The sequence below is a fragment of the Myripristis murdjan genome, chromosome 3, assembly GCF_902150065.1.
Source record: "Myripristis murdjan chromosome 3, fMyrMur1.1, whole genome shotgun sequence".
NCBI classification, from domain to species: Eukaryota; Metazoa; Chordata; class Actinopteri; order Holocentriformes; family Holocentridae; genus Myripristis; species Myripristis murdjan.
Genome location: NC_043982.1, coordinates 3,616,131 through 3,640,848, shown reverse-complemented (window position 1 = coordinate 3,640,848; position 24,718 = coordinate 3,616,131). Strand labels below are relative to the sequence as shown.

Here is a 24,718-nt window from a genome sequence, read left to right as displayed (position 1 = left end):
TAACCTCATCTAATTTAATCAACCATTGTTTATAGCCTATAAACTGGTAGTCTTTACTCTATAGTCTCATATTGATACAGAGTGGGAGAATGTCTGAGTTATATTAGCTTGTTTGGACTGGTTATGGTGTATTTCTGTATCCAGACAGGTCAGTGTTTCGAGCTGAGGGATGTGAAGTGAGTCTGGGAGTGTATGAGTGGCTTTACATAACAGTAGAGGCCTGCAGAGAGAATTTCATATCCAGCAGTATAGACATGGCTTTGCACTCGAGTGGATGCAGAGGTTTTTCCTCTGAGCGTGACAAACAGGAGGAATTTAAATCTGTTGAGTCAGACAGAAAAGCAACAGGCCGTTCTGCCAGCTGGAATGCTTTATTTGCATATGCCAACCAAAGAGATGGTTCACACATTTTACTTCCCTCTCACAAAATACTTTAGTAATCCCCCAGGGGGAAATTGGGTGCCACCATACATATACACTCCCAGAAAATAAAGCACGTCATTGTACCTTCAGGGGTACAACAGCTTGTCCCTGGGGCCTCTAAGGTTCAGCTTTTGTCCCGTTGACATTGGGTTCTTATTTGTCCCCTTACGGTTTGTGCCCTATAGTGCCCAATCTAACTTATATTATAACACTGGATAAATGAATGAATCACCTGTTTTTCCTATCCACAAATAGACAAAACTTATTTAATTTCAAGGTGACCCAACCATAACCTACAAGTTAAGAGCTACCTTAAATTAATATTTTACCTAATTTACTAATTTGCTATTGATTTCTATACTTATTGATTATGTATATGTATATGTATTTATTTATTTATTAATTCATTGTATTTGGCCTAACAAACACTTTCTGTTGATATTTTAACTTAATATTTAGAGGAAACAGTGCATATATGTTCCTTTTACTGCATGGGAACATATATACACGTTTTTGGCTTTGAAAGTGCATATAATTACCTTGAGGTCCTATAATTAGGCCCAAGAGGGTACATTTGTGTAGATTGTACCTTGGGGACAGAAATGGACTCCTGCTGAACTCCTATTTCTGACAGTGTAGGACAGACAACAGGGAGGATAGTAGGACAAAGGCATACACATCTCAAGGCAGTACAAAATAAGGGAAGAGCACAGCACTGTAATAAATAGTGTAAACATCAATGTGATTGTGCTGGAATATATTAGTGGTTATTTATGTCATTAACATCAACACATTTCATGAACACTAACATTACCACAGTCCTCAGTACAGCCACCATCCTAGTAATCATCAACAGATCATCATCATCATCATCATCAACAGTGACAGTCAACAACAGTGTTCATTAAAAACTTCACTGCAGCAGAAACAAAGGACTTCCTGAATCTCACTGAAGAGCACCAGGGCATAACAAGCCTGTCTCTATAGGAGCTCTTCAGCTCATTAAAAACACAGTACATTGGATGATCAGCATTTTGCATAATACTGTTGAGCTTCCTAACCATTCTTTCCTCCATACTCACTTTTAGCGAGTCAGGGATCCAGCCAATAATGGATCCTTCCTGATCAGTTTATCAGTCTTGTTCCAGTCCTCTGAGTTTAAAGCACATCCCCGACAGACCACAGCATAAAATAGGACTCTTGATAAAATGCCTTTATAAAACACCGGATCTAACCGGACCTTCCAGAGGAAAAATGGCCTGCACTGGCCCTTTCAAAGATCATAAACATAGAAAAACATTGCTCCATATTTTTACAATGCTTCCTCTGCCAGAAAGTAACAATCAGTTTTATTTGTATTGCAGTCTAAGATCCCTGGAATAGGCTTCCTGAAGATCCACGCACCTTGGAAGGTTCTGTGTCGAGAGGCTGAGTTCATGAAGCTCAAGATGCCCACCAAGAAGGTAAGTCAGCCCCATCAGTGAATTTTGCCATTTATATGTCTGTGTATCAATGTATATTAACTTTGAAGCTATTCTCATGGTCCCGAGGCTATGACATATGGTTCATTGTAGCTCAGAGCTCCAAGTGACCTACAGTGTGACAACACTTCCTGTTGGCATGTCATTTGCATGTGGTGCTGCAATGCCATTGTGCTGCCATTTTGTAGCAACCATTTTTGTGTTGTCCATTTCTAGTATGATGCAGTTTGTTTGCATGTTTATTGAAGAATTGAAAGCAAAATCTTAAAATATAGTAGGGCTGCGCGATATGTTGTTTCAGCGCCAACACTGTGATGTGTGCATGTGCAATCACTCTGAGGATGTGCAATGTCAAGTAAGGCAAATGCACTCGAACCTGTTAATGGTGCAACTTTTTTGCTGCTTGATACAAAAGGAAAACTCGCAAGGTTCGTATTTTCCATGACTAATCTACAAGAAAAGTTCATCTGATAGAACATAATTTAGTCAGATTTAAGGGTTCACTGCAGTGCCCTTTTGCTTGTTTGATGAACTGATCAAGCAGCACCTCTGCCCGGTGCTGGTTAAAAACTTAAAAAGGTGCTGTGATTGGGCTGGTCTGTGCCCCAACGCAAGAAACACCTTCCAAACACACAAAACTTGAAATATCCAGATCTGTACTTATACCTTGCTGGCGTACAGATAAATCTTTTTGTTGCTTGAGTTTGAGAGTTTTACCATTCTCATCAGCGCCAGGAGGCCTACTGGTATTTGGCATTCGCAATGTGTGTTTACTTCCAACACACAGCTCAAGCATACTTGTCAACATTATTAAAAATGGTAGATTATAGTGCTAAGCAGGAAAATGTCATTACTTTTGAGGAATTCCCTCATCTTTCTGTCTTTGTGAGAAAATGTGTTGCTTCCAGGTACAGAAATACTAGAACACACACACACACGCCTCAAGGGCTTAGCTGACTGTCAGACTGTGATCATCACCCTCCAGCCATCATACTCACCTCTGTATACACAACACACACTCTGTCTTGGACCATCTGCAGAAATGTGAAGAATTTGGACCAGTAACATGGCAATACTGTGCTACTTGGCCACCAACACAATGTAGCAGTGATACTGCTGGAAATTCTTGAGTCATCATTTTAGTGGATGCTTTGATTTCAATGCCCCCTACAGTAGAGTGCATATGCAAGGTTTCCGCTACATGTAATTGACCGTGGCGCACCGCCACGGCAAAAAAAAAAGCCGCCACGCCTTCGGAATGATGATTTTTTTTTTTTTTTTTCAGATGTTAAAACAATTTAAAGTATATTGTATGAATGGATATATATATATACATATGTATATAGCCTATATTTGTGCACATATACTTACTATAATCAGAGTTTGAAATGATAATTTAAATATCATGAAATATTACACTACGCTGCAATTAACTTTATTTTGAAAAATGAACATCGGCATCATCACTTGCCTGTTTGATTCTACTGCTGCTCGCTCGCAGAGGGAGAGAAAAGGGCAAGAGAAAGTTGCCTAAACCAGATGAAGTTTAATCCATTTTTTGTTCAAGCCTGTGAAAACGACCCTAATGTTACTGTTAATGTTAACATTGCATTGTTAGTGATAGTAACGTTAAATGTTATGGATGCACAGTTTGGCGTTAACGTGTTACATTTCACATACGTTTTGAAAAACAGCACGACCTAGCTTAATGTCAGGTAATTTTCTGTAATGACTCACTCAGGTTCCTGAGGAAGAGAGTCAGGTAATATTAGATAAAGGAGGCTCAGTGTTCTTGATTTATTGTGACGTTCTGCCCTCAAGTTCTGTGGAATAGAAATGATACTGATGTGTACAGTGGCAAGTGTAATATTTAAATGTTCCTAACATTACCTGCATGATATTGGTGATGTGAGAGAATCTAACACTTGTTCCCAATTATATTAGACAAGTACACAGGCAGAAATAGTGGAGGAGGTGAGTGCAGGAGAGAAAAGTGGAGGTGCAGAGCAGGAGAGTGCATCTTCCTGGTGAGCAGGTGAGCATGGTGAGGCAGGACAGGGCAGCAGGGAAGAAGAGAGTGAAGGAGGAGAGAGAGGGGAAAAAAAAGTAAGCACAGGGAATCCGGCTGGGACCCAAAATGGATCAATTAACCTTAGAGCTCTTTGTCAAAAAAACAAGAAAGATAAAGTGCTCTCAGCCAGGCTGCACACTGTGCCATTAGATACGGATAGAGTGACATCTTGAGATTTAAATACAGTATTTATTTATAAAAACATTCAGTTTTAAGTTGTCATAATTTCACATTTCAACCCCCCCAACCCCCTAACCCCTCCGCTCCCACCCCGCACCCGGCTCTGAAGCGAAGCCCTCACCCACAGTTTCAAAAAATGCTGGAGGAAACCCTGATATGTATATTTGGAGTATGGGCAGTTATCACAACCTTAGCAGTCATTCACTGAGATGCACAACACCATTATGTATAAAGGGTTCCAACTATGTTGCTTATTGAAGGTCATTGTGAGAAGTGAAAAAGAATCACCATAGACTGCCTGGTTCAGTCGGTGTATGAGGAAGTGTGAAGAGGAAGCTCATCATTATAATGGCTCTTTAGAAGTTTAAGCAAAACTGTTATATTGTATTAGTTAAACTGTTGTATTGGTCTGATATTGTTTGGTTGTTTATTGTAGAAATGACTCTTGTTGTCTATAAGAAGCTCTTAACCTGAAGTGACTCTAAAAAAGCATTTGGAGAGTGTCCTCAGAAATACTCACAGACACTAGAGATGGAGCACGCACATTCAAAACAAAAATACTCAGGTGCTAGACAGACAAGGCAACAACTGGAAATAACTTAGAGTCTGCACACTGAAATGTACAAAGCTCCCAAGGTTCAATAATATGACTAGCATTTCAATCACATACTGATCAAAATGATTACAGCAGTTGAATCCAATTATCATCACCAGTACCCTGTATTCTCATTGCAATGAAATAAAACATAGAAAGTACAATTCTTAAGAAAAAAAAATTGAAATAAGAAATTCTGAGAAGTTGCATGAACATGTTAATAGATCTTTATTTCTGTATGACCTCCATCTCACACCAGCTGTAGAAAAAGCTCTGAATCCGTCCTGCAGCAGAGTTGCTGTTAGACGCTTCCATTACAATCGCTGCTGCAGTTCTCCAGGTCTGCTGGAGCCCTGTGAACCGGCTGCATTTTTTTTTACACTTCAAGTCTATTTTTTTCCATGAGTCGCTGGTGAAAAGCCAGCCTCTCACCATGGAAAGATAGAAACCCTGTGTGTTTGAAAATACATGCCCTCTTTTAGCTACCACCCGTCCTCAAGACAATATGAGACTCCGTTTAGTAATTTTTTGCTGTTGCTTTCGAGTGTGGATCATTGAATTTTTATTTTGCACTTGTTACTAGGATATTGGAAATATGAATTCAAAAGCATGAATTCAACATGGCTCAGCATAAAAATATTAAAAAGCATGTAACAATAGATAGATCAATGACAAGACAATAGCCTATGCTACCACAGAATTACTTTATCAACTCATTAAATCTATGATATTGTCTAGACTATATTTCCTGTTTGATTCCAAATTAATTTTAGCAAAATATGTGGAGAAAAAAAAACATTCTGGGGTGTTTTTCAAACTATTTCATACTGTCTGCTAGTTTTGATCTATCTGTAAATTAACTGTATTCTCTCTATTCTCTCTCTCTATTCCCCCATGTTAGGGGGATTCAGTCATAAAGATTATCACATTTAAAGATACTCACAATTGGCATAAATCATTAAGTAACAGCAGCTCCAGTCCAAAAATATCAGCATCAGCACCAGCCTATAGACAAATCCAAAATTAGTTCAACTCTATAGTCCCTTGAATGCTAAGTAAAGCTGTCTTGTGTGCCTTCCCTGCAGGTATATGAGGTGAAACAAGGCAGTAACGTGGTGGAGAAGATCAGGCTGTTCATCCACAAAGTCACGGCTCCTCTCCACCCAAACATAGATGCCAACCGGCCGCAAAGCATCAAGCCACTTTCCCACCCTTTCTCCAGAGAGAAGCAGCATCTGTGAGTAAAGTCTCTTCCGTTTGAATAAGTGGCTTTTTGTTCAGGTCACTTCCCTGAGCTGAATCTTTTTCTCAATCACATGGACAGACCCCTTGGTCAACCTGGGTGCAGTGTTGTTTTTCACTTCTGTGGCATCATCAGTAGATTTCGGCCATTGTTCATCTATGTTGGATCTGAACTAAAGAGGTGTCAAATCAAAAATCTCTAAACTCATAACTTCCTGTTATCTGATAACTATATACTTTAGTAGTTCCGTTTTAACCATATTAAGACTTATACCATTACCCTGATAGCAAGCAGAAGTGGGCAACCCACCACTGAAACTGGCATCTAGATACTGTTACTAATTACCTTAACTGGGGCAGGGTCACAACCAGACAAAGCATAACCCAGTTAACACAGCAGATTTCTGCTCAATATGTCTGTTTATTGTGCTATGTATATGCTGTAATCTCATTTCTTTCTTATCTTTCCCCAAACATTGTCAACCGAAGCAATAAATTGGTTGCTGTTTGACCAAACAAAAAATTTTGCACAGTGCAGTACAGAAGCTGAGAAGGACTGTGGTTATTCTTTTTTAACCTCTTATCATGAGCTTGGACTTGGGGATTAAAGTGGAACTGACACTCATATTTTAGAGCTATAGACAAATTACTGAATGAATCTGTGTTTACCTGGTTATTAGAGAAATAGTGTTAATTTAAACCAGGCTCATTCAACTAGTGGTGTGTGGGATGGATACGGCCCTTTTGATTTTTTTCTGTGTCTGGCTAGCTGGCAGAGGAGTTGTAGCCATGGATTGCATTTTCTTTATTGCATTACTTACATTTGTTACTTTAGTTAAAGGCAGAATGAGTAGGATTTGTTGCAGTTTGTAATCACATCATTCAAAGTTGCCCCCTCCTCCCAGACTAAGCTACCCGCTGGCAACAATTTTTTGTTTCCTAGGATGACAGCAGAATGAACACTGTTAACATCCTAGGCCTGCTGGCACCTCAGAAAACAGGCCAACAGCACGTCGCTCTTCATCCTCATTCTCTGCTTCAGTGTTGGCCAGCAAATGAAAGCCAACCCCAGATTCATTCTTGTTGTGGAAGGCACTTGGTCCGCTTAGTGTTTCCTCTTGCTAGATTTTATTTTTTCCACAATTTGTGGTTTGCGTGTGTGATTTGCATGGCTTCCTATTGGATGTTGTGCTGTCAATCTGGCACCGCTGTGATTGGCTGGGAGCTACACACCTGCTGCTCAAATGGTGATGCCAAAAGAGTCCTGAGCTCAGCAGAACAAGAAAATCCTATTACCTTTAAGAAAAAATAAATAATGAATTGCCTGTTTGATTTAATCATTTATTCATCTGATATAATCAATTTCACAAAGATAATAGGTAATCTTCAAACCCCTCGAATTTATTCCGCTAGTCCCATCACCTTTAGGCTCAATGCACATGGGAATGCCTGCGCTCAGATGAATGAAAATAGTGAGTGTCTTTGGATTGGCTCTCATTGACCGTGATGCAGTTAAAATAGTGCAGATATCTCCTTGGTTTGTTAGATGTAGCCTAACCCTTTTGCTTTGTAGCCCTATCTGTCCTACTTCTTTGTATGGACTGGCTGCTGCCTGGAATTGATTATGATGATACCATTAAACTGCAAGAGAAGACATGAACATGGCGTTATTTATTTCATGTACATCATGTACAGTTTTGTTTTTTGTTTTTTTTAAACATATGTTTACATGACCTTGAATGGTCAGCAGTCTAGCTGACTAGCTTAGTTAGATAGCTGCAGGCTGGTGTGGCTACTTTGAACTTAATAGGTCAGCAGGCTAACTACATAAGTAGATTGCTGCTTATCAGAAGCATGACCTCTAGATTTCATATCAGCTGTCCTCTATTTTGGGTTGGGTAATGTGGTTATCAATATTACAATAAGCATAGGGATTTTTTAATTATTATTAGGATAGGCCTATGACACAAATTGTATGTGATATATCAGTATTGTGGTGAATTTGTACATCATGACATGCACTTTTAGCCTACATGTATACAGATAGATAGATAGATAGATAGATAGATAGATAGATAAACACATAGGCCTATATATAGATATATAGACATAAATATATATATGTATATAAACACACAAACACATTTTTTATGTATATGTATACAAAATTGTTAAGTTGATGTTCTTTACTTTGAGCTACGTGGTGGTGTTTGCTGTGCTGTAAAAGTCATATTTTCATATAATGTGCCTTAAATTGGCCTTATTTTGCCAAAGTATTGCAATAAGTCCAAGTTAGACAACAGAATAGTATATCACAATATTATCATACCACTGAAAGATGATACAGAAATATTGAATTGTTGCACAACTCTTTTTTTTCTCCTGTTCCATTTTCAATGGACTTTAGGCTAGAAAAACTGTCCATTGAGGCTTAACTAAAGCAATGGTATTATTTCTACCTATAACAAAATGTAGAACTACAACTTAGAAAAGGCTGTGTGGCTAATGTCCCCTTACCTATGTTTGCATTCATTTCCCTCTGGGTTTAAATCTTTCTCTCATATTCATGGGTGTGTGAGTATTATGAGGTAATGGGCTACTGAATATCCTGCACTTTAGGAATTGGCTCAGTCAACCGCTTTGTGTCACAAATAATTCAAATTACTTTGCATCATAAACAATTCAAATCACTTTGAAAAGGTTTTGCAAGTGAATAAATGAGGCACAATTGAAAACATTTGTAATGCAGTTTAGGTGTCACATTTTTTTTGCTCTTGCAAGCATCATGAGTAATTATCAGTTGCTTTAATTATTTTTGGTCCAGTTAGTCACAATTGGCACATCGTGCTTTGCAGAGCTATTTATGCATGATGATTGATGAATGTGGGAATGCAATTACCTGTAATTATTCAGCCTTCAGCTGTTGCCATATTTCATTTTGTATCACCACTGAGCTGAGGTGAAATAAATGGGATCAAATTGATTCCATGCATCATTATCTGCACCGGGGTCCTCCATTATTATGTCAGTGCAGAGACGTAACAGCTTTTAGCAGACCTGGAGGGTGTAATTTAGCCTAGAAAACCAACCCTGACCAAAGCATGGCTATAAAACACATGATTTTTTTTCTTGTTATACTCTGTTAGAGCATCCTCAAATCTCTGTCTCTTAGGGAAAACGCAGCAAGACTGAATCAGAATTGTGTTGGATTGTTTTGCTCAATATAAAACCATCTAAAAACAAATCACCTTGAAACTAAAGCAGTGTTCCTGTGGAGAGTACTGTCTTAGCATGAATATCAGCAAGGCAGTGGTGTGTATGAGAATGTATGGAGGAGAGAGTGGGCAGTAAGTAGCTATATTTACAGCTCTGACTAACAGCAAGCAGAAGATCAGTCTCTACACTCTTCAATCTTCAGTCTAATCTCAATCATCTTTTAATAAACAGTACAGCATCCTACTGAGTTTATTGTGTTCATGAAAAAGATTTAGACTGTCCTCCAGCAAAAATCAACTGTATAGGTCATTTGTACAGCAGCTTGTTATGACCTATAGTTATGTTTCAAAGTGAAGTGACCTCTAGTGGTCCTGCAAATAGCGACACTGTAGTGTAGTATTGAGAGCAACAAAGTTTCTATAAGGAGACAGATGAGTAAATCAACATGTCTTTCACACAGCCAACCAGATTTAAAAACCAAGCTAGTGCAGTGTTCATAATATTAGCCAACGCTAACATTTTGTAACCTTAACCCTGACCTCTTCCTGACCTTAACCATTAAGGCAAACCTTTCCCTAACCTTAACAATAACCTTTTAATCACCTTAATCAAGGTTTTTTTGATGGTTAGCAGGGTGCTAGCGTGCTAGCTCACTAGCTTGCAAGCAACATTCGCCAATGAATTTTAGCTCGGTAGCTTGCAAGCTAGCTAGCTCGCTCAGGAAACAGGCTATTGGGTTGTATTAGAGATGCTCCTGTGGGTCATATATAAAGTTGTAACACATGTGCTACTACTTCAGGAAATTATCCTGTTGATCACACCTACAAATTATGAATCTGTATCCACTGATTTGCCCTCAAAATCCAAGGGTACAGTTTACAAATCCCAGAATGTGGTTTCATAATCCGCGGGCACAGATTATGAATCTGAGAGCATCCCTTTTTTCTTATATCCCAGTATTGTGTATTACACGTTGTCTGCGGGTCCTTAAAAAGTCTCAAAATGTCAAAGTCAGTTTTATAAGTAGGCCTTAAAGTCATTACCTGTTAGGAAAATGCCTCTTGTAGTTTAATGTAACTCACTTTATTCTTAGTCTTATAAATACCTAAACTTGTACTTTTTTGACCAGAGTTCAGTGGTAAAAAGTAACAGATTTGTACTATAGCAACATTCAAACCTAAAACTTCTCTACACGGGACCAGATTTATGGTACTAACCTTTATATTTGAATGAGAAAGATAATATGTCCAAAAATCAGTCTTAAATTCTGTTAAAATTTATGCTGAAAGGGTCTTTAAAAGCATTCAGTTCAACTCTCCGATACCTGTGCACATACTGTACTAATACTGATTATCTTTAAAGTTGCCTTATCACTTATCTGTCAGCGAGTCGGCCTTAAACCTTAACCATGCTCTTTAGATACTGGTCTGCTGCTTTTTGCCTTACTGCTTTGTGTCTTTCATCTTCATTTTCAGGTTTGATCTATCTGACAGGGACAAATTCTTTGACAGCAAGACCAGGAGCTCCATAGTAAGTACAGGTTCTGATGAATTATTTGATGTAAAGTGGGGTCCCTTAGGGTGCCACAGCTCAATGAAATGGAGTTTAATTCCACTGTTACACCATTTACTACAAGTTAGTGTAATGATGGCATGCATTAGAATCGCTGTATTGAATGCCGTGATGTCTCCTCCTTCATTGTAGACAAATAAACTTTTCTACACAGATCTAAAGACCAAAATGTGACACAATGGGCTCCTGGGGAATGGTTTTCTCAAATGTGGGCCTTGGTTATATGTCAATTGATTAGGGAGTGGTTAGAATGAAAAACTATTACATTCTGTGCTCTGCATTCAGCTAACTGTCTAATTTGTGCATCTCCTGCCTTTTTGACACATACACACACACACACACACACACACACACACACACCGCTTCGACCACACCACTTCATTAATGATCAAGTGATGTGAGTGACTGCTTGTTATTGGATTCAGTTCCTCAATCAGCGCAGTTGGATGGCTACCAGCTGAGCACTTGAATAGTGTTACTTCTCAACAGAAACATCAATAAAACCCAATTACAGCTGAACAGGGCTGTCTGGTTTATTGCACTCTGATCAGAAGCACTACTCCTGCGCATGCACAAGGTCCTCTCTATGGGGAGTGACAGGAAATAACACACAGAGGGAGATTTTGAAGGAGACAGCTATTTGTCTCCTTCAGTCATTTTCCCCAAGCCATGAATAAAATGTCACTTATTATTCAAGTAAAAAGCGACCTCTTATATTGCCTCCATCAGCATTTTGTTCATGTTAAAGACATGAAGCATGAAGTGAGGTTGATCTGATATGGGGGCGGGGTTCGGCCAAGATACTAGCATGCCCTCTAAAACGGTGGAATATGTTTTCTTTTTCTCTTATCTTTACACTTTTCATGTCTTCTCGTATCCTCAGGTTTATGAGGTATTGAAACGGACACGGTGCACCAGAGCCAAATATTCAATGGGTAAGGTTTCTCCCCAGAATACATCAATATGGAATTAATCTGAGTCCTGTTTTCAGTACTGTATGGTTTAATCCTCAATTAATGACAGAAAAAACATTAAGTTTTGCTTAGTAGGGCATCTGTTGCAGGGTTAGTATAGATCAGGAGAGAGAGAAATGGAAAAAGGCATATTTTAAGTGACGAGAAATCCCAACAGTTTAGAGTTGACAAATGAGATGTCAATAATAAAAATGAAAAATAATAAAAACAAACATTCTGTGACGAGGGCTATGGTCTGCAGGGAAACATCCCCCCATATGTAAGTCTCATGCATCTTGGCAGAACCATCAGGCTCTGTGTGGGATAAATCCAGTGGGGAGTATGTAACCTCAGCCGTTACTCAGTTTAACTGGCTGGATTGAAGCACAGCGTATCTCCCTGTAGAGCTGATCTGCTGCGTCTTGTTGCTTTGTGTTTCCTTGCTTGAATATTAATCCTGCTGAAAATGACTTCTTACAGGAATCACCAGTCTCCTCGCCAATGGCATCTACAGTTCTGCTTACCCACTGCATGATGTGAGTGTCGCCATCAGTCTTCCCGGTTTCCTAGTATTTGCACACAGTAATTTATATGAAGTGCATAATTTTTGTTGAAGATCCAGTTTGTAATGAGGTTTCTGAAAATTACCAACAGCTAATTTGGTGTGACAAGACTATACCAGTGATTACGAATGTTTGGCACATTTAGTACAGTTTATCCACTTTTACATTGCAACAAAACATTTTGCAACTCATGTGGGGCTACTAAAGCTTTCACTACATATAACCAAAATCTCTCCATTTTCAAATTTGATTTTTTGGTTGAAACAGCTACCTTATAATCTGCTGCTTCTATGACCAACAAACACGAACTGATAATTGATAATTGGTAAAGCAAACGTTTCCTGGGGAGTATATTGCCCAATTTCAAGTCATCAAAAGACAACAGTGCTGCCGCTTTTAAGAAAACTAATGTGGAAACTTTAATACAGTGATGGCATACTGGTGTGGAGAAAGTTTGAAGTCTCTGAAAGTTCATTTTCATATTGTAGTAGAATGAATGGAAACCAATGCCTAGATAAAAGGTAGACAGAGTATACACATGCACATCTAATTCGAGGTGCTGACTTTATTAATTATATTTAAAATAAAAATACGATGCTTTGAGCTTAACGTAACCCTGAGAATAACAGGTAAGAAAAATGATATGGGAGTTATAAAATACCACTGCCCGCTTTGGGAAAAGATTAGCAGAAACATGAAGTTGACACATTTTATAGATATTGCACTAAACATGCAAAATCACTGGTATGGCACATAAACACACTATTCATTCTATGTATGAATAAAAAAGTCCATATAGCAATAAACAAATCAGGAGCAGCTGGTTTGTTACTTGTAGTGATGTTGCATGTCAATTGAAAGATTAGCACGTTGTATTCAAAAGTCAAATTTTCACAATTTAGAAGTTGATGTAAACTGCATGTGCACATGCATGTTTGTATTTTACAGGGAGACATCGAGGGGGTGAATGCAGAAACCAATGACAGGAAGGTAAGAGGAAGAAATCCATCAACCAATAGCTGGGATCAGTCAAACTTCAGGCTCAACACTTTCAATCCATAAACAAATACTCCTTACAGCACAACAATCAATGAACTGGATGCTGATTGATTGTAATTAATGACCTCATCTCTGAGCAGCTTCTGCAGATTTCATTTTCTTCTTCTGAATCAGCACAAGTCATGGCCATGTCTCTTCAAAGTCCAGATGCTGATGATTTCCATGTCACTAAATCCCATAGTATAAGAAAAACAATTTTTTCGAGTCTTTTTTTCCTTGTAAACTTGCAACCAGTAGCGGTTTTACGCACGGGCGAAGCGGGCAGCTGCCCGGGGCGGCATATATTCATGTCACGTGGGGGGCGGCATTAGAGCAAAAAAAAAAAAAAAAAATCATCCTCGCTGCAAAGCAGTTTTCTATTACCGTATTCATCTGAATATAAGACAATATTTTTTCCATTGAAAATGCCCTGAAAAAACGCCCTCGTCTAATATTGGGGTCTAAGCAAATACACATGTATTGTGCTTGCATATAAACCAGTAGGTAGGCTCGCCTGATGCCGCAATTACCGGCGAATGGCCACATTGCGCAGTCAATAATCAACCATGTTGTCTGTGTCACTGTCCGTTGTGCTGCTGCAGCCGCCTATGAACAAAAGTTGATTTATAATGAGAGGATGGCAGTATGTGTGTGCTGCTCACCTGTCAGATCCGGCAGACCTGACTGGGTGGGCGCGGCACCTGTAGGCATCAAGCCGGTGCCGCGAGCGGCCCGCCTGATGCTGACCGGTGGCTTTTTTTTTTATGCAAACAAGATTTTGTTCATATAAAAAGTATTTTTCCAAAAAAGGTATTTGTGCAGGTGTTGGCGCCCCTGCTCTGGGAGGGGCACGTCTAGCCGCCAGAGGGGCACCGGTAGCGGCCGTTATCGCTTGGAAGTTCTCGCCGCGCGCGCGCAGGGCTAGAACAGTAGGGCGCAAGGCAGTAATTTCGCCCAGGGCGGCAACATGGGCAGAACCGCCACTGCTTGCAACTTATTGATCTCAGAGTTTTTCATACATTTTCATGAATAATTTTTTTCTCATAGATTTACAACTTTAACCTCAGAATTTTGGGGTTTTTCTCTCAAGTTTATGACTTTATAATCTCAGAATTTTCAAGGTTTTTTTTCCATAAATTTTTGAGTTTTTCTTCGTAAATTTACCCTTTTAATATCAGAGAATATCCAAGGTGTTTTCTTGTAAATTTGCGACTTTAAGCGCAGAAATTCGAAGTTTTCTTTTTTCTCTTGGAATATTACCCTCTTGTTTGGAAAGAGATTTCTTCTCTTTTCTTCTTTTTTAAATTACATTTTTATTTGTTTCGGTGTTTTTGTATTTACATTTGCGGTTAATTTTCCTGTAATGTAAATATATAATTATCATTCTGAATATAGTTTTCTTGTAATTACAAAAATTTTTGGCTAATTCTCTGGGGAGTTTTTTGCAATTTTTCTGGTTTTCTGATAGTTTACTATTTTTTAATAGTCAGGCCAATTTTTTGATATTTTTTCTGTAATTTTCCTTTTCCTTTTTTACTTTTTTGGGGAGGGGTAATTTTGTGTTCATTTTTTGAAAGAAATCAAGGGAATCTTATTTTGGGTTTCAAAGGGTTAAATTGTTGTTAAGTTGTTAAATTATTGGTAAATTATAAGTCATATCTCAACGTTAAGAAAAAGAAAAGCCGAGTTCCTTATCATGTCGGAACGAAAGGTGTGACGTTGTTTTTGAGTCTATGAGTTTTTGCCACAAATTGTACGGAAAATCAGGAAACTGAGAAAGAAAGTCAGGGCTCATGCTGAGTCAGAAGTCATTTTCTTCCATCCTCCCCCTGCTAACGCTCTCCGTAATTATACCGTAGGCTGCGTGTCACTAAGGCAACAGCCTTATAATTCCCCTTCTGCTGTTCTCAAGCATCAGAAAAGCTTTGGCCTGCTGCTTTTAAAAGCCTCCACAGCCAAAGCAAATATATCCCAATCCTGCATACATTTGAGACCAGGTTTCCATCAGGTGTCGGCTGATTGCTGTGCAGGCAAGCTTACAGCAGGCTCATGTTAGAGAAAATAGATTTCATGCACCACACATGATTGAGGGATATCTCCGAAGCTGAAGAGGATTTGGAGGTGCTGTTGATCCGCCTGAGTGAGTGATCGCAGATAATAGATTTGAAATCCTGAAGATAGAGTGTAGTACTCTTCCTTGGTTGCCATCTCAAAGCCCTGCAGCGCCTGCTTCCCATCATTAAATCTTGCTCTCTTTTCTTGCCACCCAACATAATGCTTTTTCTGTGAATAGAGGGTGTGTGTCTGTGTGTGTGTGTTTGCGTGTGTAAAAATTGTTGGACCAGTTCAGAATGATTTATGTGTTTTCCTCCTACCAGCATCAGTACATGCTCTGACAACATAAATAAGTTGTTAATGATAATTAAAGGGCTGTTTTCAATACAGGACCCAATCTTGTAGCAGCATTTTGCATGCAAATCGTTTGCTGTATAGTTCACCCTGGCAGACACGCCGACAGTGAGTCCACATTATATTTTATTTTTACCTGTAGATGAAAGCCCCATGGGTGGACACATGCACAGTGTCACCAACTGATGAATATGATATTACCATTTCTTATATTTCTAGATTAAATGGGGCATTTTAAAAATCTGATTTTAGTGCTCATTTCTTGGATGATAAAGTTATATATTTTAGCCACCACTGTCAATATCAGTAGCTCCCTCAAACAAAGACTGCAAGATTCAAGGGATAGTAAAAGTGGATTTCCGTGGTTGTCCAAGTTAAAATTTGATATAGGTATTAAAGAATTTTGTTCACCAGCTGAATAATGGTGATATTCCTTTATAGTCACTCTATTTTCAGGAAAATCCTGGAAATGTCCTGGAATTTGAAAATATGCTTCCCATTTGTGGAAGTGTTTTGGAAAATGATGAAAAAAATAAAATATTTTTAATTTCCTCTAAATCAGTACACTAGCATACTTATTGGAATCAGTGAGTAACCCACAATATGATATAATCATGATATTTTACCCACCATAACGCTAGTATCACGATACAGGCGCTTTTCTGCAATATGCAATATATTGTAAGATAATCAGCTATGATACATCATGATATCTGTACCTGAGGGAGAAAAAAATACCCTGGAAAAGGCAAAATAATTTTTCAGTAAGCAGGGATCAATCATGTTTTTCAACATTTTAATGAACATGACAGAACAGTTGCAGGTAAAACACCTAAAGGCTGGGAATAGATACACCTCATAGGACCTCACATGTCCATCTGTGCAAATGAAGCTGAAAACTAAAATAGTGATACTTGGTGCAGGTGTATCGATAATATAGGAAGTATTGATTAAGTATATATATTGCATTATCCCTTTATTGTTCCGCCCTTATCGGGCACCATAAAGGCAAATTACTAGTCAAGCTAACACACAGCAAGTCACCTCATCCCACACTAAAGGCGTCTCTTTACACATATTCTCTCTGTGTTGTATTTTTCTTAATGATTATTTTTCATTTTGATGCATGCTGCACAATTGTGGATATTGAGTCATGTTGGATGGCACGCCTTACTGTGAAATTAGAGGCTGTGTGATGTTAGTTATATATTAGGAGTCAGCAGGATAATCAGAGTCACATTAAGTGTGAAAGCCTGTCATTGCCTAATATATAAGCAGATTTATGAAGGGAAAAAAGTGTGAAATTTGTTGTCATGTGTGTGATGAGTGTGTGTGTGATCAAAATGGGTTAGAATGTGAAGCCTTGTGTAGTGTGTCCCTAGCCTCAGGTGATCCACAGGGTAACATGGCTGTGGTAACACTGGCCAAACATGCATGCGCTCAGGCTTGACTGTTTGAGTCAGCAGAGCTTCTGTTGGGAAGACTGGTTTCATACTGTTGCTCCGTGTGGAATTTACTGAATGAATACGTGTCTCCATTCCTCTCCTCCTTCTTCTCCCCTGCTTCAGTTTTAACACTCTCCATCTCCCAGTGTTCGCACTGTGGCCCTGAGATAAAATTCCATTATTTGACTACTTGACTTTCCATACCTAAGTATGGAAATACTCCTGGAAATACCCCTATCACCTCATTTGTTGATGTTCTTTATTTGATGGTGTGAACAGTCTGGTTTCCACCACAATCCACACAAACCTGTAAATTTATAGACTAGTTTTTTAGGTATTCGGTCAAAAATTCTGTGATATTTTTGTCCATATTTCCCAGCCCTAGGTAATACCAAATCATGGTTTAACATTTTGGTGCAACAGGATTAAATGGAATCTAGTTTTAGAGTGAAAACTAAAATGAGGTTTAAGTGTGCAACCTGATCTAATAATAAACCATGATTAAATCTGGTTTAAAAATTAATCCTTGGTGCAACCCAGCCAACGTGTTTAGGGCAGCAAATGATCTGGCTCTAGGTTTAATCACTGTTGTGTTATACCAGTTAGAGATGCAAAACAGGCATTTATTAATACAAAACTGTCATGTCTGTTTTTGCTTTCCTTTACAGCTGCTGTACGAGGAGTGGGCGAGCTACAGCGTCTTCTACAAGTACCAGCCAATTGGTCTCATCAGGTCAGATTCATGACATTGATTTTGTCACATCCATCAGGTGAATTGCAGAGGCATTTCCTCAACCGCAGGATTACATGTCTGTCAAGGCTGATCCTCTAACAGCAGTCTTCTCACTAACATCAACTCTTGTATTATGTCACCACAAGCAAGGAAGAAAGATTTAAGGTGGTTTTGGAGCAAGTGATTTTCTTTTCAGAATAAATGGTCTTGTACTAAGCTGAAGCTTTGTCCAGGAAACATGATAATGTGAGTAGAACGTGTAGTTTCTTATGTTTCCTAACTGTCCGTGTTCAGAGATTGAAGGCTAATGTGGGGGTTATGGATAATGAGCCAGATGATGCTGAGTCCTCATAAAGCATAATTAAACCCTCTCGTGCACTGGGACCCTTCCAAGAAAGCAGAAAAACCAGCAGAGTGTCAAATTAGTCACTGTATTCCTGTACCCTCATATGATCCCCTGCTTCATTCTTTCATTCGTCATAAAGCATTATGTTTAAAGGGCCAAACTAGTGATTGTGCACAATTAGCATATCTACAAACTGTATATACCTCACATTTCTGCTTATATTTTCGTCCACATTAGTTCTCCTAAAAGCGGCAGCACTGTTGTACTCTTATGACTGGAAATTGGGTAGAGTGACATGGTCCCTCTGCCAGAAAATAGTCCCAGGGAAACATTTGCTTTCACATCCATTATCATTTGTGTGGTTTATGAATGGTCACGACTTTGTTAGCCGCAGAAGCAGAACATTATAAGGTGGCTGTTTCAACCAGAAATTCATATTTAAAAATCAAGATTACCGTATTTCACCAATTAATCGCCCGGCCGCAAATAGCCGCCGGGTTCTTATAAACGCCTGCGGTCTGCACGCATTTTGCGTATTAAACGCCCACCCGAATAACCGCCGGGGCGATTATTTGCATTATATTGAGGTAACCCAAAATAAGGCTATTCACCTTATTTTTGCGGAAGTAAACAGTTAGCCGCACAATAACTGTGCGGCGCTTCCGTTTTCTGTCAAAATAAGAACTCTAGCTAACGTTAGAACAAAAGAGTGTACCGTAATCTTAAATCGACAGACTGAAAATATGTTGGACAGTAGCTGTCATCACGATAATGACCTGGTGCAAAAACAAATAAAGGCCTGCAGCGAATAGCCGCCTGGTTCTTTTAAACGCCCGGGGTACAAGTCGATTTTGCATATTAAACGCCCGGGCGATTAATTGGTGAAATACGGTATATGTTGTGAAATCTTTGGTACCTGTAAAATGTGTCTCAATTGTATTAAATGGTTGAATTTATTTCTGCAGTGTAATTCATCTTGGAGTTGCTGAAGTGATTAAATATGCTACTTTAATATTTTAATACCAATAAATATTTCCCACATCTGTTAAGATACAGTAGAATGACTGTAAACTTTATTTTCACTTTACTGTAAAGCACTTTGAGCTATACCTCCTCTATGAAAGGTGCTAAATAAATAAAGTGTTATTATTATTGTTATTATTATTATTATTATTATTATTATTAGTAGTAGTAGTAGTAGTAGTAGTAGTAGTAGTATTGTTGTAACTGAAGAAACAATCATCAAGTTTAGCAGTGTCTACTGGCCTGTACAGTGAATTTTATTTGCATGCCACCTGGTCACATTTGGCTAAGAGCAGACTCCAGAGACTTCTCTGGACAGTCAGGAAAGGCTCTTTTGATCTTGTTGATGATTATGCAAATAATGATGGGACTGTGCCTGCGGTGTCTGACATTGGTTGGATATCACCAGTTTGAAACTAACAAATCATGCTTACAATCATAACTGATAGCATTGCAAGACAAAAGGCAGTGCACATTTTGTTTGATTTGCAGGCAAGGAACATAGTGAATTCAAACATGAGAACCAATCCAAAACCACACAATCTGAACAAATACTGACAAATGAACGGAGCCTGCCCAGACGAAGTAGTGATGGCTCCTTCCTCCTGCCACACCGCCAGCATCAGCCAGGCAAACATTTGGCAGGACTTCAGCTAGAATACATCACAACACAAAGAGAGGTGGTCATATGGCACAACTTGTAGAGTTCCTGGCAATGGCAGGTGGTGTATAAATCCCTTCCAACATGACTACTCTCTTCATTAAAGCCAACCATAGAAGAGAGGGAGGTGGGAACAGGAAGAAATGGAGTATCTGAGAATCATGGTCTTAATTTTTAGAAACAGTACTAAACAACCAGGGGTGTGGTCAGTTGTTTTGATATGACCTCATCTGTTTGTGGAATTTGTAAACAATAATTGTATCACAATTAATCAAGATGTTTAACATGCTAAATGTGCCATCTTTAATATTATGCCATCTGTTCCCACAGGAAGTACTTTGGGGAGAAGATTGGACTGTATTTTGCATGGTTAGGTGTCTACACACAGATGCTGATCCCTGCAGCCATCGTGGGAGTCATTGTGTTCTTATATGGCTGTGCTACTGTAGATGATGACATACCTAGGTACGTACATAAAAACACACAGGCATATCATCATGAAATCCCATTTCCCCATGTTTTTCATTTGGCACCAAATATACAGAGCACATAGATTAGAAAGGAAGGGGTAGGCCAAACAGGCGAGCAACCTCCCATTACCCAGTCTGGCCCCATCATGGAGGTCAGCTGGCATTAAGCAAATAATGTCTGAATATTTAACAACCCTGTCAGAAAGACAGTCACCCGAGAAAACGTGATGTAGGTGTTCTAGCCTGTATCCAGACCCATGAATTGCACATTCCTTTACAAAAAAAAAAAAAAAAAAAAATTTTATTCTGGTGATTCATATGGGTGTGGTTGTTGCCCACTCAAGTGCAATGTCTTAGTTGGGCCAATCAGTGCTGTTTGTCATGTAGGGCATGACAAATATTATCAAGCTGTGCCACAGCCAGAGAGATCATAGCATGTTCGTTAACACCAGCAAACATCAGAAGTAAGAGGATGATAATGTTACAGACACTGCTATCAACATTCAAAGCAAATCAATGTTGTGCGCTTACGGCGTTTATGGGCAGGGAAGATGTTTTTGCACTCTGCTGACGGGATTTGGCTAAAATTTAATTTATTCATCAATTTGCTCCACTGGAAAGGGCCCCAAAGAGTGTGTCTCTGTAGCCACCCTGTTGTTAGTCAAGACTAACTCCCTGGAATAGAGCTAGAGTGAGTCCGACTTTGTTCATCCAACTGTCTTTCATTGGCTTTTTGGCAACATAGAGCACTTGCTCCGATGTCAGCTGAAAACTATGTCACATCAGGTGGACACGTCTGTTGCTAGTGATTGGTTTGCAAGATTCAAATCCCTCCATCTACAAAAAATCTAAGGGTAAATAATGTGGGGGAAATTTCAGACTGAATAATGCAGTGGAAAAGATGTACATACTTTATGTTCCCAATGTTTTGTCTTTCTCCAAACAGCTCTATGTTCCCTCAATCTTATGTTCCTTCTACATAAAAAGAAAAATATTCATAAACTCTGTCCCAACAATCATACAGTGATAGCTGATCAGACACAGTCAAACTGTCTTTATCTAGACACGACATCAGTTGTGTAAGTGATGAAATTATCACTTTTGAGTCAGTCAAAACCATCACAGAAATCTACCAAATCCAAGGTTCAGCAGGGAGCAAAGATAACTCCCCTAAACTTACATGATGCTAGACGCTGCAACCAAAACTGACCCAATTTGTTTCTTTGCGGTAAAAAGCAGGTTTACACACCAACCTCTAAATGGTCCTACATGTCGTACATATAAACACCTAACGTTCAGTTTATTGCCACAACAAGTCAGTACAGACTTTACAGTGTCAGAGGGTCACTAAGATGTCAGATTTAAGCAGGTTCTCAGGTGACATGTACCTCACCTAAAGCAAGGTATCTTACTAGATTAGAAGAAACCTTAACTGTATTACGCATGATTACAGTGCGGGATATTAGGAAACACCACCAAAGAACAAACTGGAGTGTTAACATATGGATATTTTTATATAATTGTGATAACTTTGTTGTTACTTTTTTTTTTTGACAAGAGCAGATCTGTTGTGCAGTGGAGATCATTTTTGTTTTCCCCTAAATACAGCCTTTTTATTTTTAGCAAAGCAGTCCTATACTGTATTGGTTGTGCATAAACCAGGATGACATCAAACAATATCTAGAGGCACTTATAGAGCTGGTCATGACTTTTTTGTTGTTGTTCATGTAGTTTACTATTTTATGTTCTCTAATATATTGTTTCAGTTTATATTCATTCAGTTTATGTTTATTTATGTATTTATTGATTTCAAATTGATTTAATTCATTTTATAGGTATTTTTTATGGGTATTTTGTTACTTAACTGTCAAGCACATGATGATTTTTTTTTTTTTTTTCCATTACCAAGTATTTCCATATAGCCTGAATCTAAACTCTTTGGATAGCATAATCACTCTAACCCCATACCCCCTTCACTTTGCTGTCTTCCTCTCCTTTGCTCCATCCATCCCTGTCAGTATGGAGATATGTGATCCCAGGAACAACATCACAATGTGTCCTCTGTGTGACCGGGCCTGCAGCTACTGGAAGCTGGTAACAGCCTGCGGTACAGCCCGGGCCAGCCACCTCTTTGACAACCCAGCTACCGTCTTCTTCTCCATCTTCATGGCCCTCTGGGGTAGGACTATATTCTCATCTCCTTAGCCCTGTTCACACCTAATACTGACAGACATCTCAGGTCATCCAGCTGAGACAGATCACCATTCACACCTGGAATTATCATGCGTCGTAGATGCATTCCCAATGATGATTTGTGATAATTTTGTGACTACACATAACACTGAGGGTGTGTTAGAGCGTTCTCTGCTAAAATACCAGGATTTCCTATGGAGAGACGTGGATCCCGCCTGCAGCACTGGCTGTGAGGAGGATTGCTTTGTTTTCCCTTTGTGGATCGAGCTGTAAAAAGTTTATCTTGCTTTATCTTGGAGCAGATCCACTCCACACTTCAAGCCCCATTCATAGCCTACATCTCCGTTCTTGCTTCTGCTGCGAGTTAGTTGCAAAAACAGAACTCTTGCAAGGTGGATGGCAGATTTTCAGGTGGAAAACGCTCTGCAGTCTGCCTTATAGGTCTAAAATAAACACACAGTTCTCCTTAGTGATACTTTGTTGTCACTGAACTGTTGTTAAAAAGTATCATGGTTGTATCATGACATAAGCATATCGTTTCATCCCTATTAATCACTAATTTACTATTTAAGATTGTGCCTCTTATGTTTGCCTATATTTGTTTTAATTTTTTCTAATATATCAAGCAAATGCATATATACTTAGTTTTGCTGCCGCAATCTTATATTTGTTACAGTCAGACATGATTTGTCTATTTTTAAAATTAAGAAAAGTTGTGAGCAGCCTCATGGGGAGGGGAGGGGTGGGATGGCTGTGTTGCATGAGGGGGGCTGTGTCTCCTGCCCCTCTCAAATATGCAAATTAGACCATGGTACTATTGTTTAATACTGTATAAGGGGCACGTTAATGCTGAGGTTTAACTCCTGTAAGGGTGAAATTTCAATGTAAAAAGTTCAGTCTGATCTTTTTCATTATGCTGTTTCCATTAGAGTAAGCTCAATATAACTTTTATTAAATATTGGATATCAGCCAGTTCCTCCCTGACCATAGCTACACAAAAACAGTCTGAAACCATCAGCATTTTGTTTTTATTTTATATTTATTCATTTAATTTACCTTTTTATATAACAATTCTTAATTTCCAAATCTAATGTAGTTATTATCACACCGCCCTGTAATAATGATGTTTCAGAGGTTTTCCACCCTGACAAGAAGAATCAAAAAGAATGCTTGGAATTTATTGTTGTTGTTTTGAATTATGTATTTTTTCTTTTTCTTTCTTTCTTTCTGTCTCACCTTCTTTCTTTCTTTTTGTGCCGAATATCGGCACAAAACACTAATAACACAAAGCGTTAATATCATAAACACAGATTTCATACCTTAAACACACGAGTTTGGCTTTTACATCACACTGTACACATCCTCAAAGCTTGCTACAGTGGATACACACACACACACACACACACACACACACACACACACAAAATTCACCCAGTCTTCGTCTGATGTCCTGCCAAGCCAACTTGCCATCTGCTAGCAGCAGAAGGGGCTGCAGACCAAGGAGGTGTTATGAGTTTAGATTCAGCTAGTGTCTGACAGAGTCGCACCACGACAACCATCTGGATTTGTCTTCCTTCATTTGTGGACCTGTGGAACATTACCAGAGTAATCATGGGGACCAGTGGGAGTGAATGCGATAACATAAGCTGAAACTACATCGAACTGTGGGCAAATCACATCTCTTCACCAGCAAAATGGCACAAGGGTTTAGCAAAGTAGAAGCAGAATTAAAACAACCATGGAAAAAATCGGAGGTGTTTAAACATACAGGCAGTGTCAAGTCTGGAAAAGTAGAAACACGAAGGAACTTGTAGTAAAATGTAAGATGTACAAAATATGCATTGTATTTACATAAGCAGCACATGGCCATACTTGTTTACAGAATGTGTCCTGGGATGGAGGCACAAAAGCTATTCACCTTATCAGTGATATTCAGTTTAATATGTACATTATGCATTGCAGATTGGAACAAGCACATGACATTCATTTTATCAAAATCTCTAGATTAGAGCTGAACAAATAACTGAAGTGTTATCAAATTGCAGAGAAAATGTGACAATGTACAAACACTGCATGCACTTTCTTGTCTGTATTCATTGTAATC

At 38.9% G+C, this 24,718-nt stretch overlaps 1 protein-coding gene across 1 annotated transcript in view; it reads left to right on the top strand.

Annotated features, from left to right (window-relative positions):
* The window catches only part of ano1a (anoctamin 1, calcium activated chloride channel a), an 82,022-nt gene that overhangs the window by 27,422 nt on the left and 29,882 nt on the right, over positions 1-24,718 (top strand). The window contains exons 4-12 of the mRNA XM_030048120.1: positions 1,788-1,886; positions 5,836-5,987; positions 10,684-10,738; positions 11,664-11,715; positions 12,214-12,269; positions 13,245-13,286; positions 17,857-17,921; positions 20,282-20,416; positions 22,440-22,600. Coding sequence (XP_029903980.1) covers positions 1,788-1,886; positions 5,836-5,987; positions 10,684-10,738; positions 11,664-11,715; positions 12,214-12,269; positions 13,245-13,286; positions 17,857-17,921; positions 20,282-20,416; positions 22,440-22,600 — 817 coding nt within the window. The remainder of the gene's footprint in view (positions 1-1,787; positions 1,887-5,835; positions 5,988-10,683; positions 10,739-11,663; positions 11,716-12,213; positions 12,270-13,244; positions 13,287-17,856; positions 17,922-20,281; positions 20,417-22,439; positions 22,601-24,718) is intronic.